The sequence below is a fragment of the Bos indicus x Bos taurus genome, chromosome 19 (assembly GCF_003369695.1).
Source record: "Bos indicus x Bos taurus breed Angus x Brahman F1 hybrid chromosome 19, Bos_hybrid_MaternalHap_v2.0, whole genome shotgun sequence".
In the NCBI taxonomy this organism is placed as follows: domain Eukaryota; kingdom Metazoa; phylum Chordata; class Mammalia; order Artiodactyla; family Bovidae; genus Bos; species Bos indicus x Bos taurus.
In genome coordinates, this window is record NC_040094.1 from 15,273,402 (window position 1) to 15,294,846 (window position 21,445).

The following is a 21,445-nucleotide window of genomic DNA, read 5'->3' on the forward strand; positions in this document are numbered from 1 at the left end:
GCAGAGAGATGCCATGTTCTTGGATGAAAAGATAGGGTGTTTTAGAGATATCAATTTCTTTCCCAAATTGAAATTTAATACAGTCTCAGTCAAAATTGTAGAAAGATTTGTCACAAAAATGCATAAGCTGACTCTGAAATTTTATACGAAAGTTCACCAAAATCAACAATTATCAAGATAAGAATCGAGATCAGTTTAGCAAACTTGCAGGACTGAAATTGTGATTGGATGAACTGGGCTCTCTGTACGAAAAAAAGACACATTGTCTCCTACCTCACACCACACAACAAATCTGTTCAAGTGAGTTAATAGATTTAAGAGAAAGGTATAGCTATAAACCTTCTAGAAAATGCTATAAAAGATAGCTTCAGGACCTTTGGATAGGCAAATATTTCTTAAATTTTACAGAAATGTTACTGGCCATTAAAATAGATAGGTAGATGGAATCTCATTAAAATTATGAACTTTTCTTCACTGAATGACAACATTAAGACAGAGGAAAAAAAAGCCTGATTGAGAGCAAATGTTTATAATACACATATAAAACAAACAATTTGGATCCAGAATTCCTTACAAATCAATAGTAACAATTCATAAAGGATTGAGTAGACACTTCATAAAGGAAATAATTAGAAGTTGTGAGACAAAAATAATGTCAGATTCTGGGAACTTGGTTTTAATTGTGCAGATTGGCATAGTTTTTGACCTTCTAGAATCTCCCCATGCAAACAGAGCCATCAAAATAGCACAATTCAAAACACATAGACAACAGATCCGTAGAACAAGATATCCCCTCAACTCCAAAATGTGAGTGGGTGGAAGGAGACAAAACACCATCTTCCACCAGACCAATGAGGTGTCTGCATTTGTGTAGAAATCCGAGGAAAGCAATGAGGTGACTGGTGGAGAAAGCTGGGGACATCATTTCTATGAGAACTTCCTAAGGAACCCACTAGAGGTTGACAGCCAACCAAAGTAGTGGAGAGATGTGAATATTGGGACTAGTAAGGTCATTAAATACATACTTACAGAAGAATTAAGACTCAATAATGTTCATGAAGAGAGTCTATGAACCCTCTATATGCTGTGACAATAGACCTATTATATATCAGGAAGGACAAAGGAAAGAACACACGAAAAGCAGAGTAAGCTTGATCAGTACCTTAACATGATTCAGTGCAAATGCAAGGATATTGCTTAAACTTAACTGCTGGGGATAGGGAAGTGGGGAGGAAGGAAAGAAGGAAATGAGCTAATTATATTATGACTATTACTCATAGTAAGAAATCTATAGGCAATAATAAAAAAGGGTGGGGACCATGGCTAGTAGTCTAAGGTCTTGATATAAGGTAACTATTAGAGCAAAAAACATAAAGCTTTTTAGATGCAGAACATATAATAAGAGAGAGGGAAAGGGATAGACAGGTTGCAGAAATAAAATAGGTTATTTAATGAAAGACTATGTGTCTAACAAATACATCTGCAACAGTAAATAAAATAACAACCAAACAGGTAAGATAAACCTTATACATCTCTTTTAGAGATACATGTAGAATACATGTAGAATTTGATAAAATAATGCCTGGAATCTGAAAATAACAGGGATGGGGGAAGTGGGTGGGATTAGAGATGGAGGAAGAATGACCACAGGTTGATAATGGTTGGGTGACGAGTACATGGTGTATCATCATACGAATCTGTCTGCTTTGTACATAGATTTCCCATAATAAAAAGTTAAAACTGAAATGTGCTGAGGGAAGGCTAAATATCTTAATGAGTTAAAAATGTGCAATCACCAAAATGTCCATACACACGGACAGAGTAAGTGTGGAATGACCAACAATGGTGTTTCTCTGGGCAAAAGGAGTGTTCAGTTCAGTTCAATTCAGTCATTCAGTCGTGTCCGACTCTTTGCAACCCCATGAATCGCAGCACGCCAGGCCTTCCTGTCCATCACCAACTCCCGGAGTTCACCCAGATTCACGTCCATCGAGTCAGTGATGCCATCCAGCCATCTCATCCTCTGTCGTCCCCTTCTCCTCCTGCCCCCAATCCCTCCCAGCATCAGAGTCTTTTCCAATGAGTCAACTCTTCACATGAGGTGGCCAAAGTACTGGAGTTTCAGCTTTAGCATCATTCCTTCCAAAGAAATCCCAGGGCTGATCTCCTTTAGAATGGACTGGTTGGATCTCCTTGCAGTCCAAGGGACTCTCAAGAGTCTTCTCCAACACCACTGTTCAAAAGCATCAATTCTTTGGCGCTCAGGTTTCTTCACAGTCCCGCTCTCACATCCATACGTGACCACTGGAAAAACCATAGCCTTGACTAGACAGACCTTTGTTGGCAAAGCAATGTCTCTGCTTTTGAATATGCTATCTAGGTTGGTCATAACTTTTCTTCCAAGGAGTAAGCGTCTTTTAATTTCATGGCTGCAGTCACCATCTGCAGTGATTTTGGAGCCCCAAAAAATAAAGTCTGACACTATTTCCACTGTTTCCCCATCTATTTCCTATGAAGTGAGGGGACCAGATGCCATAATCTTCATTTTCTGAATGTTGAGTTTTAAGCCAACTTTTTCACTCTCCTCTTTCACCTTCATCAAGAGGCTTTTTAGTTCCTCTTCACTTTCTGCCATAAGGGTGGTGTCATCTGCATATCTGAGGTTATTGATATTTCTCCTGGAAATCTTGATTCCAGCTTGTGCTTCTTCTAGCCCAGCGTTTCTCATGATATACTCTGCACATAAGTTAAATAAGCAAGGTGACAATATACAGCCTTGATGTACTCCTTTTCCTATTTGGAACCATTCTGTTGTTCCATGTCCAGTTCTAACTGTTGCTTCCTCATCTGCATATAGGTTTCTCAAGAGGCAGGTCAGGTGGTCTGGTATTCCCATCTCTTTCAGGATTTTCCACAGGTTCATGACATTGTACAGGAGACAGGGATCAATACCATCCCCATGGAAAAGAAATGCAAAAAAGCAAAATGGCTCTCTGGGGAGGCCTTACAAATAGCTGTGAAAAGAAGAGAAGCGAAAAGCAAAGGAGAAAAGGAAAGATATAAGCATCTGAATGCAGAGTTCCAGAGAATAGCAAGAAAAGATAAGAAAGCCTTCCTCAGCGATCAATGCAAAGAAATAGAGGAAAACAACAGAATGGGAAAGACTAGAGATCTCTTCAAGAAAATTAGAGATACCAAGGGAACATTTCATGCAAAGATGGGCTCGATAAAGGACAGAAAAGGTATGGACCTAACAGAAGCAGAAGATATTAAGAAGAGGTGGCAAGAATACACAGAACTGTACAAAAAAGATCTTCATGACCCAGATAATCACGATGGTGTGATCACTCACCTAGAGCCAGACATCCTGGAATGTGAAGTCAAGTGGGCCTTAGAAAGCATCACTACGAACAAAGCTAGTGGAGGTGATGGAATTCCAGTTGAACTCTTTCAAATCCTGAAAGATGATGCTGTGAAAGTGCTGCACTCAATATGCCAGCAAATTTGGAAAACTCAGCAGTGGCCACAGGACTGGAAAAGGTCAGTTTTCATTCCAATCCCAAAGAAAGGCAATGCCAAAGAATGCTCAAACCACCGCACAATTGCACTCATCTCACATGCTAGTAAAGTAATGCTCAAAATTCTCCAAGCTAGGCTTCAGGAATACGTGAACCGTGAACTTCCAGTTGTTCAGGTGGTTTTAGAAAAGGCAGAGGAACCAGAGACCAAATTGCCAACATCCGCTGGATCATTGAAAAAGCAAGAGAGTTCCAGAAAAACATCTATTTCTGCTTTACTGATTATGCCAAAGGGAGTGTGGGTACCATTTATTTGTTTCTATAGCTTTGGTTGTAGAGTCTTACTTTCCAACCATAGATATGGATTTGGGGAGTGGTAAAGTGACTGTGCTGGAAAAAATTGAGAAGGACTAAATGCACGGTACCGTGAGGAAGGAGTTCAAAGAACACCCCATCCTTTGAATGTTTTATGTTGAAAACATTCAAAACCATGCTCAAGATAAATTACTATAGAACATTTGTTGAAAGGTTGGGCAGGACCAAGTGCATAGTCCTTTTAAGCCCAGGAATTTGGGCAGGGTGCTCAGCCTTACTTGCTTGCGGGACTGGTGAGCACACGTGGCCACAGCCATTGCTGACGCACTTCTCTCCTGCCGCGCAGTCCTGGTCTTCTCGGCACTGCTCCACACAGACACCTTCACGGTCAGAAAAGACTGGGCTGAGACACTTAAATTATAAATATTTATAAATGACCATGGCATAACAACAGCAGCATACACTTGGATCTACGACTTCGCTGTTTAAGTATGATCTAACATAGAACCTCATCTGACCCTAACAGCAAATAATAGCTGAGGTTTGCCAGGGGTATTTGGAGTAATTCCTTAGGACTGAAGTCTTTGTAGGAAAGAAAGATGCAAGGAAAGCAGGTTAACAGTAACCCCAATGATCTTTAACCAGTAGGTTTTATTTTTAGTATTTTATAGATGAGGCCTTTGAGAGATTGTGTGGTCATGGCAGATTGTCTGGAGATTGTCATGGCAGAGTTGGGACTTAAATTCTGGGTTCTTTGCCTCTAAAGCACATGTCCCTTTTTCTATACAATTCAGTGAAATTAACCTTGAATATAGAGTTGAGGCCCTAAAGGTCCAGAAATTATTTCTGATGCAAGTAGAGGATTTACTGGATTCTAATCCCTAAAGAAGGTCTCAATGTGACTTTTTGATAGTCATAGAGACAGAATTTAAAGATGGAGGCAGCCCTGGAAGCCGCATCAAAACCTTTGGCAAAAGAACAATGTCTCAACCAACAATCACATCGCCACCACCAAGAGAATTCTCACTGTGGGTCCTGCTGCAGGGTTGACCTGCTTCTGCCCACCTCACAATTCATCTCTTCACTTTTATCACCTGTAACTGGGTGACTGATGTATGGCCTGGCCAAGTGAAGAGAGGCTGGACTAGACAAGAGACTCCAGACACAGTGATTACCATAAACACCTCAGGCATTCCGGTGTGCTTCTCTGGATGAGCACACAATTGTGCCAGATCAGATCACGCCCTGCACTTAACTCTTCCAGGACAGAGCAGGGTGCAGAGAGTCAGGACTCACCTACACTCATCAGCGGGGAGCAGACTCGCTGACAGCCATCCTGGACACACTGTTTTCCTCTCCCGCAATCCCTGTCTTCACTGCACTCGAGGCTGCAGATGGCTGATGAGCGGAAATATGCAGTGAAAAGCTCTTCTCTTACAATCTCAAAATAAATACTTCAAATGCCTTTACAATATCATTCAAACCCCATCAATTCCCTAGAACTACATCTATTCAGTTATGTGCAGAAAACTACACGATACGACAAAGAAAAAAAATTAACTCTCATAAATGCAGACAGATGTCATGTTCATGGATAAAAAGATACAGTGTTTTAAAGATATCAGTTTCTTACCAAATTGAAATTTAATACAGTCTCAGTCAAAATTGTAGAAGGATTTGTCACAAAAATGCATAAGCTGACTCTGAAATTTTATACGAAAGTTCACCAAAATCAACAATTATCAAGATAGGAATCGAGATAAGTTTAGCAAACTTGCAGGACTGAAATGTGGTTGGATGAACTGGGCTCTCTGTATGAAAAAATAGAAATCTTGTCTCCTACCTCACACCACACAACAAATCTGTTCAAGTAAGTTATAGATCTACTCCTACTGCTAAGTCACTTCAGTCGTGTCCAACTCTGTGTGACCCCATAGACGGTAGCCCACCAGGCTCCTCCGTCCCTGGGATTCTCCAGGCAAGAACACTGGAGTGGGTTGCCATTTCCTTCTCCAATGCATGAAAGTGAAAAGTGAAAGTGAAGTCGCTCAGTTGTGTCCGACTCTTAGCGACCCCATGGACTGCAGCCCACCAGGCTCCTCCGTCCATGGGATTTTCCAGGCAAGAGCACTGGAGTGGGGTGCCATTGCCTTCTCCAAGGGAAAGGTAAAGCAATAAAGCTTCTAGAAAATGCTATAAAAGATAGCTTCAAGACCTTGGGATAGGTAAATATTTCTTAAATTTTACAGAAATATTATTGACCATGAAAATAGATAGGTAGATGGAATCTCATTTAAATGAAATCTTATTCAATCTTCATTGAATGACAACATTAAGATAGAGAAAAGACAAGCCTCATTGAGAGAAAATGTTTATAATACACATATACAACAAACAATTTGGATCCGGAGTTCCCTACAAGTCAGTAATAACAATTCATAAACTAAGAGAAAAATGGAGGAAAGGATTCAGCAGACACTTCATAAAGGAGATAATTGGAAGTTGTGAGACAAAAATAATGTCAGATTCTGAGAAGGTGGTTTTTATTGTGCAGGTTAGCATAGTTTTGAACCTTCTAGAATCTCCCTATAAAAACACAGCAATCAAAATAGCATAATTCAAAACACATAGACAACAGATCTGTAGAACAAGATATCCCCTCAACCTCCAAAATGTGAGTGGGTGGAAGGAGACAAGACACCATCTTCCGCCAGACCAATGAGGTGTCTGCATCTGTGCAGAAATCCGAGGAAAGCGATGAGGTGACTGGTGGAGAAGACTGGGGACATCATTCCTACGAGAGCTTCCTAAGGAACCCACTAGAGGTTGACTGTCAGCCAACCAAAGTACTGGAGAGATATGAAAATTGGGACTAGTAAGGTCATTAAATACTTACAGAAGAATTAAGACTCAATAATATGAAGAGAGTCTATGAACCCTCTATATGCTGTGACAATGTACCTATTAAATATCAAGAAGGACAAAGGAAAGAACACACGAAAAGCAGAGTAAGCTTGATCAGTACCTTAACGTGATTCAGTGCAAATGCAAGGATATTGCTTAAACTTAACGGCTGGGGATAGGGTAGTGGGGAGGAAGGAAAGAAGGAAATGAGCTAATTATATTATGACTATTACTCATAGTAAGAAATCTATAGGCAATAATAAATAAAAGGTGGGGACCATGGTTAGTACTCTAAGGTCTTGATATAAGGTATCTATTAGAACAAAAAACATGAAGTTTTCTAAATGCAGAACATATAATAAGAGAGAGGGAAAGGGATAGACAGGTTGCAGAAATAAAATAGGTTATATAAGGAAAAACTATGTGTTGGATAAATACATCTACAAGAGTAAATAAAATAACAACCAAACAGGTAACATAAACCTTATACATCTCTTTTAGAGATATATGTAGAATTTATATGCTATAAAATAATGCCTGGAATCTGAAAATACCAGGGATGGGGGAAGTGGGTGGGGTTAGAGATGGAGGAAGAAAGACCACATGTTGACAATGATTGGGTGATGGGTACATGGTGTATTGTTCTACCAATCTGTCTGCTTTGTACATAGATGTCCCATAATAAAAAGTTGAAACTGAAATGCGCTGAGGGAAGGCTAAATATCTTAATGAGTTAAAAATATGCAATCACCCACATGTCCATACACACGGACAGAGTAAGTGTGGAATGACCAACAATGGTGTTTCTCTGGGCAAAGGGAGTGTGGGTACCATTATTTGTTTCTATAGCTTTGGTTGTAGAGTCTTACTTTCCAACCATAGATATATATTTGGGGAGTGGTAAAGTGACTGTGCTGGAAAAAATTGAGAAGGACTAAATGCACGGTACCATGAGGAAGGAGTTCAAAGAACACCCCATCCTTTGAATGTTTTATGTTGAAAACATTCAAAACCATGCTCAAGATAAATTACTATTGAACATTTGTTGAAAGGTTGGGAAGGACCAAGTACGTAGTTCTTTTAAGCCTGGGAATTCGGGCAGGGCGCTCAGCCTTACTTGCTTGCGGGACTGGTGAGCACACGTGGCCACAGCCGTTGCTGATGCATTTCTCTCCTGCCGCACAGTCCTGGTCTTCTCGGCACTGCTCCACACAGATACCTTCATGGTCAGAAAAGACTGGGTTGAGACACTTAAACTAAAGAAATGCTTATAAATGACCATGACATAACAATAGCTGCGTATACTTTGATCTAGGACTTCGCTGCTTAAATGTGATCTCACATAGAACCTCATCTGACCCTTCCAGCAAGTAATAGCTGAGGTATTTGCAGGGGTATTTGGAGTAATTCCTTAGGACTGAAGTCTTTGTAGGAAAGAAAGATGCAAGGAAAGCGGGTTAATGGCAACCCCAATGATCTTTAACCAGTAGGTTTTATTTTTGGTATCTTATAGATGAGGCCATTGAGAGATTGGCTGGTCCATGGCAGAGTTGGGACTTGAAGTCCCAATTAACTTCAAGGCAATTCCAGTTCTTTGCCTTTAAAGCACATGTGCCTTTTTCTATACAATTCAGTGAAATTAACCTTGAATATAGAGTTGAGGCCCTAAAGGTCCAGAAATTATTTCTGATGCAAGTAGAGGATTTACTGGATTCTAATCCCTAAAGAAGGTCTCAGTGTGACTTTCTGATACTCATAGAGACAGAATTTAAAGATGGAGGCAGCCTTGGAAGCTGCATTAAAACCTTTGGCAAAAGAACAACGTCTCAACCAACAATCACATCGCCACCACCAAGAGAATTCTCACTGTGGGTCCTGCTGCAGGGTTGACCTGCTTCTGCCCCCCTCACGATTCATCTCTTTCCAGCTCACTTTTATCACCTGTAACTGGGTGACTGATGTATGGCCTGGCCAAGTGAAGAGAGGCTGGACTAGACAAGAGACTCCAGACACAGTGATTACCATAAACACCTCAGGCATTCCGGTGTGTTTCTCTGGATGAGCACACAATTGTGCCAGATCAGATCACGCCCTGCACTTAACTCTTCCAGGACAGAGCAGGGTGCAGAGAGTCAGGACTCACCTACACTCATCAGCGGGGAGCAGACTCGCTGACAGCCATCCTGGACACACTGTTTTCCTCTCCCGCAATCCCTGTCTTCACTGCACTCGAGGCTGCAGATGGCTGATGAGCGGAAATATGCAGTGAAAAGCTCTTCTCTTATAATCTCAAAATAAATACTTAAAATGCCTTTACAATATCATTCAAAACCCATCAATTCCCTAGAAATACATCTATCCAATTATGTGCAGAAAGGTACATGATACGACAAGAAAAAAAAATTAACTATCTTATAAATGCAGAGAGATGCCATGTTCTTGGATGAAAAGACAGGGTGTTTTAGAGATATCAGTTTCTTTCCCAAATTGAAATTTAATACAGTCTCAGTCAAAATTGTAGAAGGATTTGTCACAAAAATAGACAAGCTGACTCTGAAATTTTATATGAAAGTTCACCCCAACCAACAATTATCAAGATAAGAATCAAGATAAGTTTAGCAAACTTGCAGGACTGAAATGTGGTTGAATGAACTGGGCTCTCTGTATGAAAAAAAAAGAAACCTTGTCTCCTACCTCACACCACACAACAAATCTGTTTAAGTGAGTTATAGATCTATGGGAAAGGTAAAGCAATAAAGCTTCTAGAAAATGCTATAAAAGATAGCTTCAGGACCTGGGGATAGGCAAATATTTCTTAAATTTTACAGAAATATTACTGAGCGTGAAAATAGGTAGGTAGATGGAATCTCATTTAAATTATGAACTTTTCTTAATTGAATGACAACATTAAGACAGAGAAAAGACAAGCCTCATTGAGAGAAAATGTTTATAATACATGTATACAACAAACAATTTGGATCTGGAATTGCTTACAAGTCAATAGTAAGAATTCATATCCTAAGAGAAAAATGGGGGAAAGAATTGAGTATACACTTCATAAAGGAGATATTTGGAAGTTGTGAGTCAAAAATAATGTCAGATTCTGAGAAGGTGGTTTTTATTGTGCAGGTTGGCATAATTTTTGACCTTCTACAATCTCCCCTTAAAAACAGAGCAATCAAAATAGCACAATTCAAAACACATAGACAACAGATCTGTAGAACAAGATATCCCCTCAACCTCCAAAATGTGAGTGGGTGGAAGGAGACAAAAACCATCTTCCACCAGACCAATGAGGTGTCTGCATCTGTGCAGAAATCCGAGGAAAGCGATGAGGTGAGTGATGGAGAAGACTGGGGACATCATTCCTACGAGAGCTTCCTAAGGAACCCACTAGAGGTTGACTGTCAGCCAACCAAAGTACTGGAGAGACATGAAAATTGGGACTAGTAGGGTCATTAAATACATACTTACAGAAGAATTAAGACTCAATAATGTTCATGAAGAGAGTCTATGAACTATCTATTTGCTGCGACAATGTACCTATTAAATATCAGGAAGGACAAAGGAAAGAACATATGAAAAGCAGAGTAAGCTTAACAAGCTTAACAAGATCCAGTGCAAATGCAAGGATATTGCTTAAACTTAACTGCTGGGGATAGGGAAGTGGGGAGGAAGGAAAGAAGGAAATGAACTAATTTTATTATGACTATTGCTCAGTAAGAATTTTTTACTATAGTAAGAAATCTATAGGCAATAATAAAAAAGGGTGGGCACCATGGCTAGTAGTCTAAGGTCTTAATATAAGGTAACTATTAGAGCAAAAAACATAAAGCTTTCTAAATGCAAAACATATAATAAGAGAGAGGGAAAGGGATAGACAGGTTGCAGAAATAAAATAGGTTATTTAATGAAAGACTATGTGTCTAACAAATACATCTACAATAGTAAATAAAATAACAACCAAACAGATAAGATAAACCTTATACATCTCTTTTAGAGCTACATGTAGAATACATGTAGAATGTGATAAAATAATGCCTGGAATCTGAAAATAACAGGGATGGGGGAAGTGGGTGGGATTCGACATGGAAGAAGAATGACCATAGGTTGATAACGGTTGGGTGACGGGTTTATGGTGTATCATTCCAGTCTGTCTGCTTTGTACATAGATTTCCCATAATAAAAAGTTAAAACTGAAATGCGCTGAAGGAACGCTAAATATCTTAATGAGTTAAAAATGTGCAATCACCAACATGTCCATACACATGGACAGAGTAAGTGTGGAATGATCAACAGTGATGTTTCTCTGGGCAAAGGGAGTGTGGGTACCATTTATTTGTTTCTATAGCTTTGGTTGTAGTCTTACTTTCCAACCACAGATACATATTTGGGGAGTGGTAAAGTGACTGTGCTGGAAAAAATTGAGGACTAAATGCACAGTGCTGTGAGGAAGGAGTTCAAAGAACACCCCATCCTTTGAATGTTTTATGTTGAAAACATTCAAAACCATACTCAAGATAAATTACTATTGAACATTTGTTGAAAGGTTGGGAAGGACCAAGTACATAGTCCTTTTAAGCCCAGGAATTCGGACAGGGCGCTCAGCCTTACTTGCTTGCGGGGCTGGTGAGCACACATGGCCACAGCCATTGCTGATGCACTTCTCTCCTGCCACGCAGTCCTGGTCTTCTCGGCACTGCTCCACACAGACACCTTCACGGTCAGAAAAGACTGGGTTGAGACACTTAAATACCATGGATATTTATGTTGTAAATGACCATGACCTAATAACATCAGGATACACTTTGATCTAGGTCTTCATTGTTTTAACATGAACCCATAGAGAACCTCATCTGACCCTTTCATCGAATAATATGTGAAGAATTTGCAGGAATATTTGGATTTAAATTCAGGGACATTCCTTTTAAAGCATATGTCCCTTTTGCTATACAAGTCAGTGAAATTAACCTTGAATACAGAGTAAAGCCCCTAAAGGTCAAGAAATTATTTCAGATGAGAATTTATTGGATTCAGATCCCTGAAAAAGTCTCAGTGTGGCTCTTTGATACTCCTAGAGACAGAGTTTAAAGACGGAGGCAGCCCTGGAAGCTGATCAAAGACTTCGGCAAAAGAATAACACCTCCATCATGAATCATATCACCACCACCGAGAGAATTCTCACTGTGGTTCCTACCACAGGGTTGACCTGCCTCTGCCATCCACATTATGAATCTCTTCCAATCTCACTTTTATACTCTGTAAATGGAGGTTGTCTGGTGTTGTAGTTTGAGCAAGTGAAGAGAGGCTAGACTAGATGAGTGACTCCCAAATGTGGCTGATGATAACAATCATCTTTACAATGAACTACAGATAGTAGGGCCTGTTCAGGCCTAATTACTCAGCTTCTCCAGGGGTGAGCCTATATATGTACATTTTAATGAGGGCTCCAGCTGATGCTGAGATGGACTAGAGATTCTTCCAGAGCCAGTATGTCTGACATTTTAGGATTTCATCAGCTTTTGCCAATTTGTGGAGGAAGGTTGGGGACCACAACTCTTCGTCAATATCCAACCGTTCATTCATTTGCTCATGGTTCATTTACTTATTCATTCATTCCCTTGTTTCTAATTCATTAGCTTATTCTAAGAAAAATATCAACTCTGTGTAAGGAACAGGACTAGATGTTTCAGGAAGGCAGATTAAAACTGGGATGGGAAATCAAGTTTGCTTTGAAATAACAACAGTTCATAGCACTATGCATGTTTAATAGTAAGTGACAAGAGAAAGGGACCGCAAAGACTAGATAGGAGTGGTTTAGTGATTACTGCGCTAGAGAATTAGCTGGGATTTGAACTCACAAATACAGTCACACACATTGACAAAGACCATCCAATGGGGAAAGAATGGTCTTTTCAATAAATGGTGCTGAGAAAATGGACGTCCACACGCAAAAGAACAAATTGGGATTACTGCCTCAAATCATATGTATACATACGTATATATAGTATGGGCTTCCCTGGTGGCTCAGACAGTAAAGAATCTACCTGCAATTTGAGAGACCTGGACTCAATTCCTGGGTCAGGAAGATCCCCTGGAGAAGGGAGTGGCTACCCATTCCAGTATTCTTGCCTGGAGAATTCCATGGACAGAGGAGCCTGTTGGACTATAGTTCATGGGGTTGCAAACAGTCAGACACAACTGAGTAACACACACCCATACAATATACACACACATATACACAAATTCACTCAAAATGGATCAAAGACCTAAATGTAAGAGTTAAAACTATAAAACTCATAGGAGGAAACATAGGTAAAAATCTTTGTGACCTTGGATTGGGCAATGGTTTCTTAAATATGACACCCAAACAAAAGCAAAAAAAGAGGCATATAAGTTGGCCCTCAAAAAATTAAAATCTCTTGTGCATTAAAGAACATTGTCAAGAAAACAGAAAGAAAATCAACAGAGTGGGAGAAAATATTTACAAATCGTATGTCTGATAAGGGTCAAATATCTAAAACATGCTTCTGAGGGGTCTCAGTGGTGAGCAATCTGACTACAGTGCAGGAGACATGGGTTGGTTCCCTGGGTTAGGTAGATCCCCTGGAGAAGGAAATGGCAATCCACCCTAGTACTCTTGCCTGGGAAATTCCATGAACAGTGGAGCCTGGTGGGCTATAGTCCATGCGGTTTCAAAAGGGTCGGACACATCTTAGCAACTAAACAATGACAGCAATCCAGAATATATAATGAATTCCTACAACTCAGCAAGAAAAGGAAAAACCCTCCCATCTTGCAAAGGGAGGGCTTGAATAGACATTTCTTGAACAGATTACATACAAATGAACATTAAGCATATGAAAAAGCACCCAATATCATTAATCACTAGCGAAATGCAAATTGAGACCACAGTGAGGTATCACAGTAAGATATCCCACAATCACAATGATGGCTATAATTAACAGTCAGGTGTCAACAAGTGTTGGAAAGGATGTGGGAGGGATGAGAACTCTCACAGATTGACGTCGGGTAAACTGGTGCAGGCTCTGTGGAAAACAGAGCTTGGCAGTTCCTCAAGAAATTAATCACAGACTTGCCACATGACTCAGCAATTCTACTCCTTGCAAATCCACCCGAGGGAACTGAAAGCATGTTCACACAAAAATTTATACACAAATGCTCATGGCAGCATAACTTGCTTATTAGCCACAAAGTAGAAATAACACAAATGTCCATCAACTGATGAATGTATAAATCATACCTGGCAGAGCTATACGATCCAGCCATAAAAAGGAATGGAGTACTGATAGATGCTACAATTTAGATAAACTTTGAAAATGTTGAAGAAGCCAGACACAAAAGCCCACATTGTTATATAATTTCTTTTAGAAAGTATATGATATGAAATATCATATAATATTTCTAGATTATATCATATCATATTTCTAGATATGAAATATCTAGAATAGAAAAATGCTTCAAAAATGGAAAGTGGATTAGAAGGGGGTGGGGGGTAGGGAGGAAAGAACAGGGAGTTTGGCAATGGATATGGGCTTTCTTTAGGGGGTGATGAATGGTCTGCAATTAGATGGTGGTGATGGCTGCACAAAGTTGTGAATATATTAAAAACCACTGAGTGGTACACCTTAAAATGGTAAATTTTACCTCAGTAAACACACACAAGCAAACACAGAGCTTGAGACCTCAGAGAGCCTGATTTAATTGGTCTAGCCGAGGGTCTTGGCATTGGTCTTTTTAATACACTTCTGGGGTGATTCTAAAGTATTGGCAGAGCCTCTTCCTACCCAAAATGTGGTCTGTAGGCCAGCGTCATCAGCATCACTTAGAAGCTTGTTAAGAATGCAGAATTTTGGACCCCATCCCAGACCTGAATCACAGTCTGCAGTTTAACAGGATCCTTGGGTAAGTCCTGTCATATTAAAGTTTGAGAACTACTGCACTAGTCTAGAAGAACTGAGTGTGTCCATTATGTTTATGATGGAAATAGTATACTGGGGCTTTCAAGGATTAAGGAGATTTCCACAGTCTGGGGTCGGGGAGGTTGTCACATAAAAGAACATATTTACATTTTGAGGAAATCAGTTGCCTGATTAGAGCTGCACTTTGGGAAGAACAATCTCACACTCAAGCATAGAGTTGGCTGGAATTCAACACACAACATGCCTTTTAGAGGAGAAAGAGTTTCAAGAGTATTGCAAGGGTCCAGGTATGTAACTAGGGTGGTGGCGATCAGATCGCAAAGGCCATAAAAGAAACTGTGAAAGAAGATTTGACAAAGTCTGGTCATTGATGATACGGGGGGAGCAAGACAGCCAGAGAAATCATCTTTGGCTGTGGAAGTGTAGGAAAAGAAAGCCAAAAGCACAGAAAAGGAAGAGCAAAGAGAAGCCGTGGAAGAGGGTTTCAGATTGAAAAATCGTGAACAATGTCAGATTCTGCAGAAATACCAAGGAGGTTGACTATTGAAGAAAATTATTAGATTGTCAACCAGGAAGATATTGATGCTTTGGGAGAGTGAAGTTGGGGGATAATTGATGGAGGGGGGTTGTTGGTGGTGATTGTAGTGGTGGTGGTGGTTGAAGCGATATTAGAAGGGCTCAGGTGTGGTTGGTAACTGTCAAGAAAGACAGAAAACAGAAGTGGGTTCAGAAGCAAGTTTCTCAACAATGCAGAAATGTATTTGCTTGTAGGTAGAAGCAAACGGAGAGAAGAGGGTGGAGATGCTGGGAACAGACACAGAAGCTGATGGAGCAGAGTCAGAGGAGGAGGTGAGGGCAGTGCAAATGGAGAGGTTGGCCTTTGGAGAAAGGGAGAGAGGAGGTCGGCGGACACAGAGGGATGCTGGCATGGGGACTCGTGGGGAAAATTAAGGTGTGCCCCAGCCTCTCCTCGTGTGGACTGTTCTCCAAGTTTACCCATCCCCACTCCATCCCCTCTTTAGATTGCACCGGACAGTCCTAGATTTTCCACTTTCTGACTCTCTTGTTCTGAGAGGTGGGACGAGACTTACCAATTGCCTGGAGTCTTGTGTTGAGGGTGAGGAGACTGGCCAGGAGGAAGAGACCGCCCAACTTCATGTTGCTAGTTGAGGACATCATGTGCAGACGAGGCACATGTGTGAGGCTCAGGCAGCTGAGATTTATACGCTGCTGGACAGAGAGCCTGGCCTGCATTCAAGGCCACCATCAGCGTTTAGGAAACTTGAAACTTGGACCTCTGCCAAGCAGCTGACTTTGCTGGGAAAAAAAGAACCAAAAAAAAAAAAAAAAAACCTCACAAACTGTGTGGTGTTGGGCAATGTTTGTTTTCCAAGCAAGTTCTTTGAGACATGGTTCTTAGTGTAATTTAAAAAAAAAATCTATCAGATGAGAAAGCAAGAGATGTGAGGGCGGGTGAAGAAGACAGTGATAAAAGATAGATGAATATAGATAGACAGATAGACAGATATATAGAAGCCACGCCATGCCAAGTGGCTTCAGTTGTGTCTGACTCTTTGCTGCCCCATGGACTGTAGCCCACCAGGCCCCTCTGTCCATGGGATTCTCCATGCGAGAATACTGTAGTCGGTAGCCATTTTCTCCTCCAAGAGATCTTCCCAATGCAGGGATGGAACCAGAGTCTCATGCACTGCAGGCAGATTCTTTAGCATATGAGCCACGACGGAAGCTCATAGATAGAAGAGGTAACTCAACAACCTCTGTGTGCAAGGTGCTTTCCTCTTTAAGCATCACAACTGAGGTACCACAAGGTTAAACCTCAAGCTTGCTTGAGGTTACAGAGCTACTAAATGGGGTTCAGACTCAGATATTATTGGGTTCATATTTCATGACTCCTTTCCTATAACCCCCTCTGTCTCTGCATCAGCACCTGGGTCTAAATATTGTATTGCATCAAATGATACTGTTAAGGGACCCATCTTTCTCCTTCTTCCCTAAAGGTGGTGCTAAATATTTGTGCATCTGTATGCTTGTAGATGTATGTGGATGTGGATTGATAGATGCATGAGAGTGCAGAAAATTCTGGAACAATAACCTCTCAAGTAGTACAGGCACTCACCTCCTCTTAGGAATAACAGAATGAGTTGGGGGATTTGGGTACTCAAGAGGTCTTTAGTGTCAACTGAAATAAGACTAAGGTAAGGAGGATACCTTGACATATTACTTGTACAATTAACAATGAAAGATGGAAGAAAGAAAAACTCCCTAAAATAGGAAGACTAGATTGGAGAGTTGCAGGACTAGTGTCAGGAAGTGCTGTTAGGAGGGCTTATTAAACATATCATATTGCAACATAGAGAAACATATCTATCCAATCTGTCTCCCATACCCCTGACTTCCCCTAAACTCTTTGATACTGTGTTTACCCTACAGGACTTAAGAATCCACCAATTAGTGCTCTTAGTGATGCTGGGAGAGAGATGAGCAAACTTGTCCCTGGTTGCCAAGCCCTCTTTCTTCATCTGGGTGCCACTGAAAGGCATTTACTCTCTCTTCTCACCTTCACAAATTCTGAAGAAATAAAATTGGAATCCTTCTTGTGCAATCAGTTGAAAAAATAGCTGAGCCAATCTCACGCATAAACAAGTTTTGGCTCTCCCCTCTTGCCCCAGCTGTCCTGCACAGAAAGTACCACGATAGGGTCAGAATGCCTCAGCTTTTGCTTTCTTTATCTGGGAAGATGGGACACTGGGGAGATGAAAACCCAGATGCTCATTCTAGTAAATCACATGGTTGTAAAGCAGTGCAAACTCCTCTCCACTTTCGATTTCTCTTTCTAACCCCTTCAATACCTTGAAGTACCCTCACTCTGATCTCTGTCAACAGCATCTACTGGCAAAACCTGCACTGTTGGAGACACCTGTGGACTTTATGCTTCCCTGCACCAAAGTACCACCCAGCAGGGATGGGTTCCACCATAAACTCATGATCAACAGCTTCAACGATGCCCTGCAATTTTAGTACAATTTCAACACAAGCTCCCACTCTTCATAAAGTGAAGTGAAGTGAAAGTCACTCAGTCGTGTCCGACTCTTTGTGACCCCATGGACTATATAGTCCATGGAATTCTCCAGATCAGAATACTAGAGAGGGTAGCCTTTCCCTTCTCCAGGGGATCTTCCAAACCCAGGGATTGAACCCAGGTCTCCTGCATTGCAGGTGGATTCCTTACCAGCTGAGCCACAAGGGAAACCCATTCTTTATCAGGATTATTGAAAATCTTGTCCATGGTTCTCAAACCTCAGTCTCTTCCAGTCCTTCATACTCAGAAGTTGACCTTGACTCCTCCTTTACAGGAAAAAAATTTAAACTACTAAATCAATTTCTTTAAGAGACATAGGACTCTTAGTAGCAAAGTGCCTCTGTTAAGATACCTTTTGGTGAACAATTTCCCCATCCTTATAGGGTGGATTTCTGCAGGTTCTGTGGGTGCAGCACCAAACTGACCATGATCCCATGAATCTGGTCTTGACTTCTCCAAGAAGGTCCACATCTCATCTCTGGGGGTAAGGATGCCTTGGGCACTCTATCTTAATCCTAGATTTAGTGGCTGTTTCTTATATCTGCCACCCTCATACTCTTTAGAATTCTCTTTACTCCTGCTAGTCAATCCCTTAGTCAACGAAAGAGGCCAAAATGCAGTACTTGGGTGCAGTTTCAAAAACAACAGAATGATATCGGTTTGTTTCCAGGCAAACCATTCAACATCAGAGTAATCTAAGTCAATGCCTCAACTACTGATGCCAAAGAAGCTGACATTGACCAGTTCTATGAAGACCTACAACACCTTCTAGAACTAACACACACACACACAAAAAATGTCCTTTTCATCTCAGGAGATTGGAATGCAAAAGTAGGAAGTCAAGAGATACCTGGGATAACAGGCAAGTTTTGCCTTGGAGTACAAAATGAAGCAGGGCAAAGGCCAACAGTTTTGTCAAGAGACCATGATGATCATACCAAACACAATTTTCCAACAACACAAGAGATGACTCTACGTATGCACCTCACCAGATATCTGGTCAACATGAAAATCAGATCGACTATCTTCTTTGTAGTCAAAGACGGAGAAACTCCACACAATGAATAAATACAAGACCTGGAGCTAACTGTGGCTCAGATCATCCTTTCCTTATTGCAAAATTCAGGCTTAACTTGAAGAAAGTAGGGAAAACCACTAGGCCGTTCAGGTGTGATCTAAATTAAATCCCTTATGATATGCAGTGGAGGTGATGAATAGATTCAAAAGATTAGATCTGATAGACAGAATGTCTGAAGAACTGTGGCCTGAGGTTCATAACATTGTACAGGAGGCAGTGACCAAAACCATCTCAAAGAAAAGATGTACAAGAAGGTGAAGTGTTTGTCTGAGTAGGCTTTACAAATAATTGAGGAAAGAGAAGTGAAAGGCAAGGAAAAAAGGGAAAGATATACCCAACTGAATGTGAAGATCCAGAGAATAGCAAGGAGAGATAAGAAAGCCTTTCTAAGTGAATAATGCAAACAAATAGAGGGAAAAAATAGAATGGGAAAGACCAGAGATCTCTTCAAGAAATTGGAGATATCAAGGGAACATTTCATATAAGGATGGGCACAATAAAGGACAGAAAAGGTAAGGACCTAACAGAAGCAGAAGAGATTAAGAAGAGGTGGCAAAAATATTCAGAACAACTGTACAAGAAAGGTCTTAATGACCCAGATAAACTCAATGGTGTGGTCACTCACCTAGAACCAGACATCCTGCAGTGTGAAGTCAAGTGGGCCTTTGGAAGTACTGCTACAAATAGAGCTAATGGAAGTGATGAAATTCCAGCTGAGCTATTTAAAATTCTAAAAGATGATGCTGTTAATGTGCTGCACTCAATAAGTCAGCAAATTTGGAAAACTCAGCAGTAGCCACAACTGGGAAAGTTCAGTTTTCATTCCAATTCCAAAGAAAGGCAATGTCAAAGACTATTCAAACTACCATACAATTTTTCTCATTTTAATGCTAACAAGGTAATGCTCAAAATCCTTCTAGCTAGGCTTTAGCAGGACATGAACTGAGACCATTCATATGTACAAGGTGGGTTTAGGACCTAACAGAAGCAGAAGAGATTAAGTAAAGTTGGCAAAAATATTCAGAACAACTATACAAGAAAGGTCTTAATGAGCCAGATAAACTCAATGGTGTGGTCACTCACCTAGAACCAAACACCCTGCAGTGTGAAGTCAAGTGGGCCTTTGAAATCAAGTGTAGAGGGACCAGAGATCAAATTGTCAAAATTTGTTGGATCATGGAGAAAGCAAGGAAATTCCAGAAAAACATCTACTTCTGCTTCATTTACTACACTGGATCCTTTGACTGTATGGATCACAACAAACTGTAAAATTCTTTAAAGAGATGAAAGTGTCTCATGAGAAACTTGTATGGGGCTCAAGAAGCAACAGTCAGAACGAGACATGGAACAACTAAATGACTGGTTCAAAATTGGGAAAGGAGTACATCAAGACTGTATATTGTCACCCTGCTTATTTAACTTATATGAAGAGTACAGCATGCAAAATGCTGTGCTGGATGAATCACAAGTTAGAATCAAGATTGCTGGGAGAAATATCAACAACCTCTGATACGCAGTTGATACCACTCTAATGGCAGAAAGTGAAGAGGCACTAAAAAGCCTCTTGACGAGGGTGAAATAGGAGAGTGAAAAATCTGGCTTGAAATTCAATATTAAAAAGAAAACTAAAATCATGGCATCTAGTCCCATCACTTCATGGCAAATAGAAGGGGAAAAGTGGAAACAGTGACATGTTTTATTTTCCTGGGCTCCAAAATCACTGTGTATGGTAACTGCAGCCAGGAAATTAAAAGATGCTTGCTCCTTGGAAGGAAGCCTATGATGAACCTAGACAGCATACTAAAAAGCAGACATATCACTGCCCAGAAAGGTTCATATAGTCAAGTTCAGTTCAGTTGCTCAGTTGTGTCTGACTCTGAGACCCCATGGACTGCAGCACGCCAGGCTTCCCTCTCCATCACCAACTCCCAGAGTTTACTCAAACTCATGTCCATCGAGTTGGTGATGCCAACTCATCCATCTCATCCTCTGTTGTCCCCTCCTCCTTCTGCCCTCAATCTTTCCCAGGATCAGGGTCTTTTCAAATGAGTCAGTTCTTTGCCTCAGGTGGCCAATGTATTGGAGTTTCAGGTTCAGCATCAGTCCTTCCAATGAATATTCAGGACTGATTTCCTTTAGGATGGACTATGGTTTTTCCAGTAGTCATGTATGAATGTGAGAGTTGGACTATAAAGAATGCTAAGTACCAAAGAATTGATGCTTTCAAAATGTGGCATTAGAGAAGACTCTTGAGAGTCCCTTGGACTTCAAGGAGATCAAACTAGTCAATACTAAAATGTATCAATCCTCAATACTCGTTGGAAGAGCTGATGCTGAAGCTGAAGCTCCAATACTTTGGCCACCTGAGGGGAAGAACTGACTCATTGGAAAAGACCCTGATGCTGGGAAATATTGAGGGTAGAAAGAGAAGTGGGCAGCAAAGGAGGAGATGATTAGATAGCATCACTGACTCAATGGACATGAATTTGAGCAAACTCTTGGAGGGAGAAAGTGGAAGACAGAGGAGCCTGGCGTGTTGCAATCCATGGGGTCGCAAAGAGTTGGACACAACTTAGTGTCTGAACAA

General features: G+C 40.8%; 1 protein-coding gene across 5 annotated transcripts in view; it reads right to left on the minus strand.

Moving 5' to 3' along the window:
- LOC113877916 (keratin-associated protein 10-6-like) overlaps window positions 1-15,889 on the minus strand; it is a 33,991-nt gene extending 18,102 nt beyond the window's left edge. The window contains exons 1-6 of one of the 5 annotated variants that reach the window (XM_027518582.1): window positions 15,772-15,888; window positions 11,352-11,453; window positions 8,881-8,982; window positions 7,855-7,956; window positions 5,130-5,231; window positions 4,112-4,213 (exon numbers count right to left, since the gene is read on the minus strand). In XM_027518582.1, the coding sequence (XP_027374383.1) occupies window positions 4,112-4,213; window positions 5,130-5,231; window positions 7,855-7,956; window positions 8,881-8,982; window positions 11,352-11,453; window positions 15,772-15,859 (598 nt within the window). In that variant the 5' untranslated portion in view covers window positions 15,860-15,888. Of the gene's footprint in view, window positions 1-4,111; window positions 4,214-5,129; window positions 5,232-7,854; window positions 7,957-8,880; window positions 8,983-11,351; window positions 11,454-15,771 lie in introns of all 5 variants that reach the window. The other 4 variants (XM_027518583.1, XM_027518584.1, XM_027518585.1 and 1 more) reach the window with 4 other exon arrangements.
- Between the last annotated feature and the right edge of the window lie 5,556 nt (window positions 15,890-21,445).